Source organism: Montipora foliosa, chromosome 9 (assembly GCF_036669935.1).
Source record: "Montipora foliosa isolate CH-2021 chromosome 9, ASM3666993v2, whole genome shotgun sequence".
Taxonomy (NCBI): Eukaryota; Metazoa; Cnidaria; class Anthozoa; order Scleractinia; family Acroporidae; genus Montipora; species Montipora foliosa.
This window is the reverse complement of record NC_090877.1, coordinates 2448679-2461178: the sequence shown is the minus strand read 5'-3', so window position 1 is coordinate 2461178 and position 12500 is coordinate 2448679. Positions and strand designations below refer to the sequence as shown.

At 41.9% G+C, this 12500-nt stretch overlaps 1 protein-coding gene across 1 annotated transcript in view; it reads left to right on the top strand.

The window, feature by feature from the left end:
* LOC137969529 (polyunsaturated fatty acid 5-lipoxygenase-like) overlaps positions 1 to 12500 on the top strand; it is a 40828-nt gene that overhangs the window by 6676 nt on the left and 21652 nt on the right. Inside the window, exons 3-5 of the mRNA XM_068815826.1 lie at positions 5531 to 5882; positions 5994 to 6132; positions 9529 to 9687. Of these exons, the coding sequence (XP_068671927.1) occupies positions 5531 to 5882; positions 5994 to 6132; positions 9529 to 9687 (650 nt within the window). The remainder of the gene's footprint in view (positions 1 to 5530; positions 5883 to 5993; positions 6133 to 9528; positions 9688 to 12500) is intronic.

Sequence of the window (12500 nt, the reverse complement as noted above, 5' to 3'; positions counted from 1 at the left end):
GCAATCAATGGTCATTCGAACAAGTTTGGCAAACCACGGTTGGGTTGCCACCATGGGGCTATGAGGATACCCTCAGCATGCATAAAGCTTTTAAGGTCAGGAAAGCAGCTAAAAGCTCTAGATAATTGATATGGTTTTAATTCTCTTGGGAAGACCATGGTCCCCTTGTACATGTGGATTTGCCTTGTCTCACTCTGCCCCATCCAGTCTTTGATGCATCACTTTTTATGATTATGGATGGAGGTTCATGAGAGATATGGTTGTTTTCATTCTCAATGTTGTCAACCCACCAATGTAAATCATCTAAGCAGTATGAGGGCAGCTGAAATTCTGTCTCATAATTCCCTTTGGACCGCTTTAACTGGGTAGACTTCTCATTATCTAATCTTCCATAGTAAACTTTACCTCTTTCCACACCAGGAAAGGTAGCCACCATTTGACCCACTAGTTGGGCTAATGTCCGTATAGATATTTTTTGTTTATCAATAGAAGTAAGACATAAGCGTTTCAGTTTGGTAGCTTTCTCTGGTGTTAAAGATATGATCATGTCCCTTGAATTGAGTATAAAACCCAAAAACACAACTTCCTGGGTTGGTTCAAGGCCTGATTTTCTGCGATGAGCCACAAATCCAAGTTGAAGGCTCAAATTAATTGTGGCCTTTACATTTTCCCTACATTCCTCTTTTGTTTCCCCTAGTACAAGAACATCATCAATATAAGGAGAATTAAGATGCCCCATTAATGTGAGGTGTGAGAATAGTAGCTTTGTAATCTTTGTAAAGAGCCTTGGAGCACTGGATAAGCCATTTGGGAGGCAAGTGAACTGAAAAACCTTGCCCTGCCAGCCAAAGCGCAAATATTTCCTGTATTCAGAAGCAACAGGTACTGAGTAATAGGCATCGTTCAAATCTATGGAAGCCATAAAACATTGGGGTATAATGAGGTTAATTGCTGAGGTAAGCGTTTGCATTTTGAAATGCCTTTTTTGTACTCGTTCATTGAGTTTTGCCAAGTTTAATATGAGTCTGTGACCCCCATCTTTTTTGGGAATTGAACTCAGTGGTTTTGTTCCTTCTGTTTGAGAAATTTTCCTTTGTTTTTGTAAGCCCAACTGTTCTTTCGCCATTGGTGGCTCTTCTGGAGGTGATGAGGACTTGGATTGTAAAAGGAACTCTGACCTAAAAAAGAATTGCCCTTGTTGGCAAATTTACTACGTCCTTTGAAGCCATGGGACAATTTCCCTGCCATTTTGTTAGTTTCATTTAGGTCCTTAATGGACTTGGCCAGATCATCACCAAACAGTAGCTTCGTAGCTGTTATTTGGGAGGTGCATAATAATAACTGCCTATATTCTGGATTAAGATCAGGTTTTATTTCAATTCTGCGAAGGTGATGCAGCTCTTGTTGTGCTTGCCCAATAAAGCGTATAGCATCAAGAGTGATCTTTGCCATGCTAGTTGAATGGTTTTCTTTGGAGTTGTCCTCTTTAGGATGTTCATTCCCTTTTTCTTTTACAATTTTTTCTGTCAATATGCCCAGACTTATCATAGCTTTAGACAAAAATGTTTCAAGCTTTTGTGACTTGATATCTTTAGATCTCGTTGGAGGGGTCATTTTTGCCCAAACTTCGGGATTCACCTTCGGAACTGCGAGCTATTCGCAATTATTTGGTAGAGGATATTGATCCATTAAACTTTTTAATTTTTTGGTCATGCAGTGGTTTTGTCATGGACCCGTTTAATATTGTCGCCAGATCTTTGTCAATGTCTGGGCCACTGCTTTCATCACAATTAAAATCGTTTGCGATTTCCTGTAGTAGTGAACAGGTTTCGCAGTCGCGTCCGATTTCAGACTATCTGTTGATAGCAAATTGTTGATTGCATCCCCTACTGAGTCAACAGCGTCCGAATTGTCGGATAATCGCCGTTTTTTTCTGGGGATACTAGGCTCATCGTCATCCTCTGATGAGGATGGGGAATGCTCGTCGCTAAGCGCATCATGCTGGGTGGCGAATGTAGTCAACAACGATGTCTGCAAGGAATGCAAAGTTCTTACAAGTTCTTTACAAGTTCTTTCTTCCATGAAGGATTGCATTGTACCCATAAGTTGCTGTAACAGGGTATGAGTATTCTCAGGTGCTTTCACCGAGAGAGTTTCCTCAACATTTTGCGAGGAATGTACGGCCTTTGCCTTTGGCGGTTTGGCACTTTTGCAGTTCCCGCCTTTTTTGCCTCGACCTTTTGCCCCTTGAGTAGTATATTTGCCCACTTGTGCGCTTAAGTCTGTGTTTTCGTCTTGTAAAGGAGGGTGTCTGCTTGTGGTGGAGGAATCCAAGGCGAGCGGATGGCCAATTTCTTGAAGCAAGCATTCAGTGTTCGAAAGCGGTGAATTTTGTGCCATGCCCGATACTTTCAGGATAATATTTCGCTTCTAGCAGCTCTTCTCCTTCCAAATGTAGACGCGTTCTTGACCTCGATGTACAGATATAGGTTAACGTTGACTTGGAGTGGATATAAACGGAATATCTGACCAGAGTATTCGCTAAAAACTAGAATTTTAGACAGCGCAAATTTTCAACAACCATTCAGATGGATCTCAATCTGCTCATGGATCTTGGTCACATGCTCAATCTCAAGTAGTGATCCCGAATGGTATCGAAATGGTGAGGTAGAACTACTTATTGTTACCCCTAGCAACTTAACACTGTCCACCACCTCCAGCTCTTTTCCGCCGTCAATCACTGGATCAAACTCAGTTGGTTATTTGGCAAAGGAGGTTCTCAGCGTTAAGGTGGACTCTGTTATCATGAGACCACTGGATGACCCGGTCAGCTATACACTGGGCATTGCTGGCACCACCCTTTGGAACAAACTCTAACGCAGTGGTGTCGTCTACAAATTTCCAAAGGTGTGGTGAACTAATATCTAGATCGTTTATCATTAAAACAAATAGCCAGTGGCCTAACTTAGTTCCCTGTGGTACCCCGGATAGGACGGAACCCCACTCAGACAAGACGCTCCGTGAGCGTACACTGGGTTGCCTGTGGTACGTGCAGCGTTCCAGGAATTTTTTTTCAAGTTGGGGGGTCATTAAGACCATTTAAGGGGTCACCCAGAAGTCATACCAGCAGCGGCCCTTTGGCTCACAGGTCCTCACACGTTCGTACGTCGAAACAGATCCTTTTCTGAGGTTAAAAACCTGGCTACCGGCCTATCAATTAATCATTTGTTAGAAAGAAGAAATTCCCGTCATCTTTAGAAAAAAAAAAGACATGCATTGCTTTCGTGTGGTAGTGAAGTAACAAAGCGATAGATTACATTGTGTCAACTGAGCTGCGTCTTGTCTTCCAGGAGACTCAAGTTGTCTTTGTGTAATATGTAGTTCTAACAGTGCACGATATTGTTTTGGTATTGTCTATCATTAGCGCTAGTTTTTATCTCAAAGTCGATTTATACGAAAATACTTATTAAGATAGTCAAATAACAAGGTCCTAACGGTTGGAATCTGTGCGAATCTTTTTACTGAAGAATTTCAGTCTAAAAACATATCATAATGGTGTTCAAACAGTGAACTAAACAAAAACTAAAAACTCCAATCCACTTTCCGGAGGCGGAGTCGATATTCCCGGCTACGTTTGGAAATTTGATTGATGGAAGCCAAAACGCAGCTTGGCACTTGGCGCTTGAAGGTAAGATTCCGCCGAATTATAAAAATTGCTTTAATAGAAGTCCCGAATCAAGTCCAGCAAATGCAAGCTGAGGTTAGCGAGGTTTAGATCGGAGGCCGAGGACGACTACGAGTACGAGTTTTCCGTAATGAGCATGCGCATAAGGTTTGACTGAGGCCGTCATTTGTTGAAGTTCGCGCGCTTAGAACGGAAACTCGTTCTCGTAGTCGGCCTCATCCTCCGATCCAAAAGTCCCTACTGATTTGAGTGCGGCGGCCCTTCTGAAAATACCACTCTTTAACCACTCTCCACTTACGGAATATCTTATTATTATTATTATTATTATTATTATTATTATTATTATTATTATTCATTGTTATATTTTATTAAATTTTGAACACGTAACACATTCGGAAGTTTACATTACAGTTGAATACCAAGATACATATAAAAATGAAAAAGAAAATTCAGACAAAATAATCGAGTTATCTGTAAGCTTGTTTGAATACATGTAATACATCATGTATTAAAAAAGTATAGTGTAAACCTTCTCACAGCCCTATGCGCAGCAAGGCTAGCTTGAAAAAGCCAAACTAGATTTCTTTTACAAACTAGTATTGTTTGTGGCATTAAACCACCCCACCAGCTGACGAGTAAAAGACAGGGTGAATTGGCAGTCTAGAAAAGTGTTTCCTATGGAATCTAATTCACCACAATACAAGTAATCACTTTCACTGTTAATTCCTTTTTGGTCACCCAAAAATAATGAAGGTTACTGTCAGGTATATCTATGAGAAAATGCAATCCTCGATCATAATTGATATAGTAATTTCCAAATCACCAATGCATCGATTCGAAGCTGCAGGGCGAACACTAGTTTCAGGTATCATGTAGATAGTCAAAATGTAGAAAAAGGCATAATGGCAAAATCAATCACGCAGATAGGCATAACGTGAAAAGGCAAAACTTAGATAGACATACTGCGAAAAGGCATCTCTTTAAAAGGGTTAACGCAAAGAGAGGGAGGAAGGGGTGGGTATGTGGTCGGGAGTGGGGGAAGGGTCGGTAATTGCTGCTGAAAGCACGACAAAACTAGCCCCGGCAGAAACTCATGCCGCTGGTTCATATAGCACCATTTTGAAAATGGCTGTAAATTGTGCAGGTTCTGCTTCACAGTAGATAGTGTCGTCTCTTGTAAGCGATGCATTTCGGCTTCTGAGTGACGAGAGAACGACCGAAGATCAGTCCGAGCAAGAAAGAGCGCTTACTGAAAAGGGTAGCGGCGAATTCGCAAGCTTACGGACATCGTTGTGGTAATTTCAAGTCTAATTACAATAGGAATTTCAAGCTGTCGGCTTCTATTTGGAATCTTGGTTGGCCTGGTTGACCCGTATAAAAAACAGCAGGTACCTGCGTAGCATTGACTTCGTGGTAGAAGTTTTCTGTCATTGCCAAACCTTTTCGAAGAATAGACTATCTGTGTACTCTGCGGATTAATAGTTTCAGCTGAAAAAATGACGTAAATTAATTTCTTAAGTCGAAAGGAATCAAAATCACTTCAGGAAACCATTTTCTTACTGGCGTAATAGTTCAGTAACAATTCTCGAATATTGAGCCGAGACATTCGAGTGGAAGAAGAAGGATCGCCCCTTCGATCACCATCTTCTCAAAAAAGATACGAAGGCTCCAGGTCATTCCTACGACCGCTGATTGTCTCGCGTAATGATTATTTGCGTGATGCCCTATGGCGTTATGCCTATTTGCATTAAGCTTTTTCGTGTTATGCCTATTTGCGTTATGCCTACGCCCTGTGGGCTACGGGTCTAATTGTTAAATAATTACCAATTTCATTTCTTTATCAAGGTCTGTAACTGCAGTCCCGTGTGAGGTGTCCCTTCCTCAAGAGACCAGTGAAATATGTAAAGCGGTGAGGGACAAAGAGCTGGCTGGAAAACAGGCCACGTTTACTTACAAATTCGACGCTTCCGTGCACGGCTTTGCATTATTAAATATGACACCCAATGAACTGGCTGTTGTGTTAACTCAAGATCCTTTCAGCAGATACTTCGTCAATGGTTATCTTACCACGGTTTTAGCAAGCAATGCATCTCTCTACCAATATTTGAGTATCACTGGTGGAAAGGAGATCACAAACATTTCAGAATATCTCCCGCTATCAGCATTTTTCCAGTCATTTTTGGAGCCAGCAATTGGGGTAAGTAGATGAGGGGGGGTATTGGTTTCCTGACTACTGGGTACTAACCAACCAGAAAACGTTTCCTACCCGGAATTCCTCTCAACGAAATGGCCTCTTTTTCCCGTCTAGAGCCGATACGCAAGACATCCTTCCAGATATGAGGCTTTCATTAGAAATAAACCTTTATGGATAAGCGACAAGTACTTCACTCAGCAGCGTCTGGCGGGAACCAACCCAATGTCAATCCGTCAGGTGACTATCCATGGAGGTAGGGCTTAAACTGTCGGCAGAAAAAGTAGATCTGTCTTACTTTGACTGAAAAAACTTGGGTACAGTCGAACCTCCACTAAAGGACGCCACCTGTAATCGAATTCTCTCGTAAGCGGACACGGACACCTATTCGGGGTCCACATTTCATGTCGTTTTTAAACTTTTCTCCAAGCCAGTCGCACGAAAATTTCTCTTCTTAAAGGAGCAAGGCAATTCTATACCATATCCTGCTCCTCTCACAGTTTATCCGCTTTTCCGTAATAAGAACTGCCGTTGCTGGGTTAGACGCACTCTTCAGGAACTTCCTCACCCAATCGCAAACAAATTCTAATGAACAAATGGCATCTTATGCAAAACTTGCCCTTACTAAGAGAAATCTTAAAAAACTCTCCCTTAAGGAGGTCTTTGAAAGATGTACTTGTTAGAGAAAAGCTCTGAGGTCTTTGAATTTCCTATCTTGATCAATAAGAGTCGTGTTTTGCCTGCCTACTCACCTTGAAACCGAACTACAAGTTGTCTTAAGGAGCTGTAAAAGACTTGTTGTGGTGTATTATATGCCCTCTATTGCACTTTTTTTTTTCCAACTTGAACGGACACCTCCCGTAAGCGGACACTTATCCTTGGTCTCGACGGTGTCCCGCTTACGGAAGTTTCGACTGTATCATACCCAACTGAAAAGTGACGACCTATGAATGAAGACTTACAGGGAACCTCCTCCTCCTTCGAGGTCAGGCGGACCGGAAGTAAATTCACAAGGTCTAGAATTGAATTTGTGCACATTTAACGCCTCTTGATGGCTTCCACCTCGATCGCGGCGGTGACACAGTTCATTTTGGCGACCTCTCAGAAAGGTGAGCTAGTTTTCCCCGAAGGTCGTAGGTTCAATTCCCACCCTGGTCAGAGTTTTTCTCTGTCCTTGTGTGGGCCCATTTCCATTAGTAATGCTAACGCTCACATGGTTGATATGGGCTTGAAAACTAGTACTTCAAATTACACTCTAATTAGTTAAGTCCGTTGCAAATAAGTGTTTTGTCTGTGTTGTCTCCCGCTCTGTTTCTCTCAACTTTTACCGGTATTCTTCATTGAAATAGCAGCGTTCTTGTCGTTCCTCGGCTTCTCGAGCTTTCGACAGAAATTTCTGAAATTTTGTCGATTCTCCTCTCGTACGCTTTCCTGCTCTTTATCCCGTTGTTCGTCGCTATAATAGTAACTTCCTAAAGTAAACAAGTTTTTGAATGCGACATCAATGCCCACCCCATTTCCTGCGTAATTTTCCAAAAAGAAAAACGCAGGTTGCACATTTCTCGCCAAGAAAATATAACATCCCAATTACCACGACTGGCTGACACCTGATTCCCTTTCCTCCTCCGCAAAGAGTGTACGGGCGAGCGTACGAGACGTCAAAACTAAAATAATTATTTGTCGGATTGACAGTTTACCAAATTTTCAAGTAAAGCTATGATCCTCGCATTTATGGACGCAATGTTTGCAATTGCACAGAGAAGCCGGATTCATAGCGGATTAAAAAAATTCCACTCTGGAGAGTGCATCTGAAAAATTCCGGATATATTCGCCAACGAATTCGCCGGATACGTGTGGAGAAGGCGTATCCGGAAAGAAAACGTTACGGATTCAAACTCTAATCTAATAGAGAACTTAAACAACGTCGACGGCGACGGCGGCAACGAAAACGTCATCTGAAAATATAAATTCGCGTTATTATAATCACTTCGTGACGCGGGTGTAGTGTTTTCTCAAAAATGACATTAGGGAGCTTATTAAGCACGCGCGTTTTTGAGACGCGGACGGCAACCGGAAGTGAGCTGCTTTCCCTTTTAAGTTGTCTTCACACAACCACATTTACATTACAAAGTACATTTTCTCTATTAGAGATCATTGTATAAATATTCGGGAGACAGCACTGTCTTGGTACGCCTCTCAAAAACGCGCGTGCTTAAGCTCCCTATTGGTCGGAACCACTCGTAAATTGCGGGAGTAAATGAAAATTTATTTTCAAGTTTTGATGTTCTTCATAAAACCAAAAATTTAGCCATTTCACGTTGTTGTTCTGCAGACGACGGCAAAGGCATAGATAAAAGTGAAAAATGCACTTGTAGGGGGTATAAGGCTATTGTTTTTTTCCCTCTAAATATACAAATTCGTCGAGTTCTCGTTGCCGTCACCGTTGTCGGTGCTCAAGTTCCCTATTATTGTTTTGCGGCGTTGTCGTAGCCGTCGTCATTTCTTAAACTCCATAATTATTCAAGATCTCAGCGCTAGGGAAATTTGCAAAAATATTAGGCGGTCCATCATTTAAAGTATTTCGGACACAAACGCTTGCTTTTCAAAAAAATACTCAGGGAACACTGATCATTCAATCTCGAATATAGCAGGCTACAGCCATTCAATGTCTCCAGCAATCTACAAATTTGAATAAAGAAGACGATTGGTAAAGTAGTGACGACGATGCCTACGTCGAGAAAAAGGCCACGAAGCAATGATATCATTGGTTAAAAGAGGAAAAAGAATCGTGCTGCACGCGCGAACACGCAGGTGCTTTACGTACAAGGACGTGAAATCATCAAATGTGAGGTCTTAATGACAACGCTATCATTTCTTGGTTTCTTTCAAAGCCTCTCTATCGCTGGAGAGCATTCCTCGCACGCTCGTGCTTGCGGAGACCCCTTGCGTAGATTCGCGCGTTGTCTGTTTTATAAAGCACCTTAAATAAAATGAAGCGGCACATTTATGGGATGAAGCAGGAGCCCATGACTAGGAGCCTACAGCTCCAATACTAGGTCTATGTAACGGCATTTTCACAGATCAAGCTATTTTTAGACGAGTTCTAAAATACGATTTGGCTTGCATGAGTGCCAATCCCCGTTCCCATGTGGATTAATTTCTAATGCAAGACTTGTGATTGGCTGGAAAGGTCCGGTTTCGCAGGAAAATCAAACTATAAATAACTTGGTCTGTAAAAACGCCGTTTCATAGATGGAATAAAGTTGTAAACTCCTAGTCATGGGCTCCTGGATGAAGTGAAAAAGGAACAAGGGAGAAGTGTAATGTGAGGTGCTTTTTTCTACCTATGTAAATCGTATGAGCGTTAGCCTTATTATTGGAATTGGGCCCACAAAAGGGGTGGGAATTAAACCTACGAGCTTTGGGTTAATACACCGCTGCTCTACCGACTGAGCTACAAGATCAGACAGGATCAGGTCGTGGGAATTTCAGATGTCAATTTCACGGCAATGAATATGTAGAAGTACAAGGAAGGGATGCGTTTTTGCAAACGTTAGCCGTGTCATTAGAAAATAAACCATTTTCGTGATTTACCGCACGGATCTGGCTTCGTCTTGCATTTTGCACTACCAATTTACTGTGTTCACTACAGGTTGCAGTGTTAAGACAACAGAAGGTAAATGGTGCCATTTTCCATTCACCTACCGAGGAAAGGTTTACAGCAGTTGCACGACTGATGGCCATTACAGACTTTGGTGTTCAACAACGGATAATTATGATCATCATGGCTTTTGGGGGAACTGCGCAGCCAGTAAGTTAAGATTAGTTCTCTACTTACACAAATCCTCTTTTACCCCCTTCCCCCAAATGTTGCATAACCATTGTTTGCAATTTCTCCTGTGACACATCGCGCAGAATGCCTGGACATCATGAATAATTCATAATCCCTGAAGCGGCAAATTCGAATGCGATCGCGCTTTGAAGACCCATAAATTAGAGAAGAATGGGTCGAAACTAGGCAACTAGGGTTCACAAAATTCACTTTCCCGAGTCTCAGAAATGATAACTTCAAAGGTTCACGTACGGCTTCTTGCAAATCAAGGATTAGTCTACCATTTGCACTAAAAAAAGAATGAAATTGAGGAAGTAGAAGTTTTCTGTTTTTCCACTTGAATATACGGAAAATTTTGCAAATTTTCGTATAGACAGTAATTTTGGAGAGCAATTTTGGGAAAACTAACATACATACTAGAGTTTCACGCACGGCAAATGGCAGATGAGTATGTCCTTGAAAAGAATCCGTTTTAATTTCGAAAATTGGTCACGAGGAACCTTTACGTTTTTCAGTTTGAAAATTATTAGTCGTAGTTTCATTTGAAAATGGCGCGTTTAGAGCTGGCGAGCTATTGTTTTCAGCCCAGACATGAATAAGAATGCCTGTCAAATGAAACAACGCCTATTGTTGAAAACCACTCCGCACGAAAAAAATATTCACATCTACCGCGAATTTTAATATTGCCATAAGGATCAGCTGTTTTACTCAGGACCTTCGGACAAAACAAAGATGATGGCTTGCGCGACCAATAAATACGATAGTGATCGGGAACTCTTTTCAGAGCTCTTCGAAAACCCGATCCATCCATTGTTAATTCGCATCGTGCCGCCAGACGTTAATGTTACAAACTATACTTACGATTTTCAAGTGAACGGATGTTTATGGAAATGGAGGGACGTTTGCGGGAAACCGGCCATTTTGTTCGAACTTCTGCAAATAAGCATCCTTCCCTTCGCCTACAAATTAGAGGAATCTGGTCGCGAGCGCGTGGGCCACGCACTGGGCGAAAGCATCCGCCGATTCCGCAAGAAGATCGTTTCAACGAAAGATGGCAGAAAAAGGAAAGAAATGAAGGGGAAGACGTGGATAACGTTGTCGGTCAAACCAAAATGTTCTAGTTAAAGCTTTTCTTTCTTTCGCGACAAAGAAAAGACATGCGCGCGCTAGCTTTTTCGATCATAAGCTACTCAAGATTCAGGCGAAACAAGTCTATTCACTTTATTAAAAAATCGACATTTAAGTTTTCGTAGGTACGAATGCCTGTGAAGGCACCACATTTGTTGCCGTGGGTTTGGCGGAGGTTAAGAGTTGCCCTATTCACCCTCTCAGCGTCTAGAAGGGCTTTGTAAAAGAGGAAGCTTTGCGCTTACTAAGAACAAACTCGGTTAAAGAATCCTTTGAGTAAAAAAAGTTACAGTTCTTAACTCGCCTTCCTTCCCCAAAAGCTTCGTCGAGGATATCTTGTCAGAGCAAGAATTCCATCACTTTAATTTAACAACCAAGGAGTTACACACAGTAAGGGCCGATTGACAGCGTTACAACGTAACAAAACGCATCGGAAACCTTCTCGCAACTAAGATCCGTCAGCCTCTTATTCATTTCGATTCATTTATATTCATTCATTGAAAAGCGAAACGAAGCCTTTTAAAGGTTATACTTACCCGCATTTCATTGACAGAAATGCTAAGCAGAAACGCGCTAAAAGATACAATCACTTTACATTCACGCACAAGCAACGTAACAAACTTTAATGAAGCTCACTGCTGATTGCCACAGGCGTTAATCACACGGCGGCCATCTTGAGTCGCGAAGGATTGAAAAGTTTTGTTTTTGTGCACCGAAACTCGTTTCCAAACATTGAGCAAGAAAGTTCTTTTTCTCGATTGTTTCGCTCTGTTAAACATTGATTCGAGTTGATTTATTTCTTTCTACAAATTTCAGTCTATCGATTGCACGTAAGAAACTGTGCCGGAAAATAGCGGACTTTTTGGTTATGTTTGTTTTGAACAAGAGGCGAGAATACCCCGCCACAGCTAACCACTATTGTTTCCCCTATGCGACATCTTTTGAAGAACGAGACTTAATACAATAGAGTCTATTCTTATTCAATGAAATGCAAATAAGTGGCGGGGTATTCTGCAGTTTAGCCCAAGAGGCCGAGAGCTTTTTCCAGTAAATGCGAAATCCTAAAACAGACATTTTGCGAAAGTCGGCTTGTAATGCATTCTCAAAGTGTGATATCGAGGAACAATAGTGAAAACAATAACTTGAAACGTCCTTTGTTTCTTAGCTCCGCCCTGACAAGTTAATGAGCAAAGCAAAATTTCCCAAGGGAGAAAGAGCGCGTAATATTTGACCAATGAGAACCATTTGAGTCATTCTTGGCCGCTAATTTTACTGATCTATAAGTTTTATTGCTCTGGAAGTAAATGTCCGGAGAACAATAGGCATTCTGCGCGATGATGAGTATGTCCCAAGAGAAATTCGGAAACAATGCGAGCAGGGCGTGCAAAGCTATTGTTTTTGCTCACTAAGTATGCGAAGTGTGTCGTCCTCGTTGCCGTCGCGTTGCTTAAGAGGGCCCGGGTCAAACGCCGTATTTCACATGAGCCGAACCCAATTCAACCAATTAGGCTCATGTGAAGTTAGGCGTTTGACCCAATCAAGTTCGACTGATTTTATTTGGAGCGGCTGAGGCGTTTTTCACGCCTAGCCAGCCTTGAAAAACGCATGAAGACCAACTTTGGGTCAAACACCGATTTACACTTCGAGCCGAACCAAACGCATAA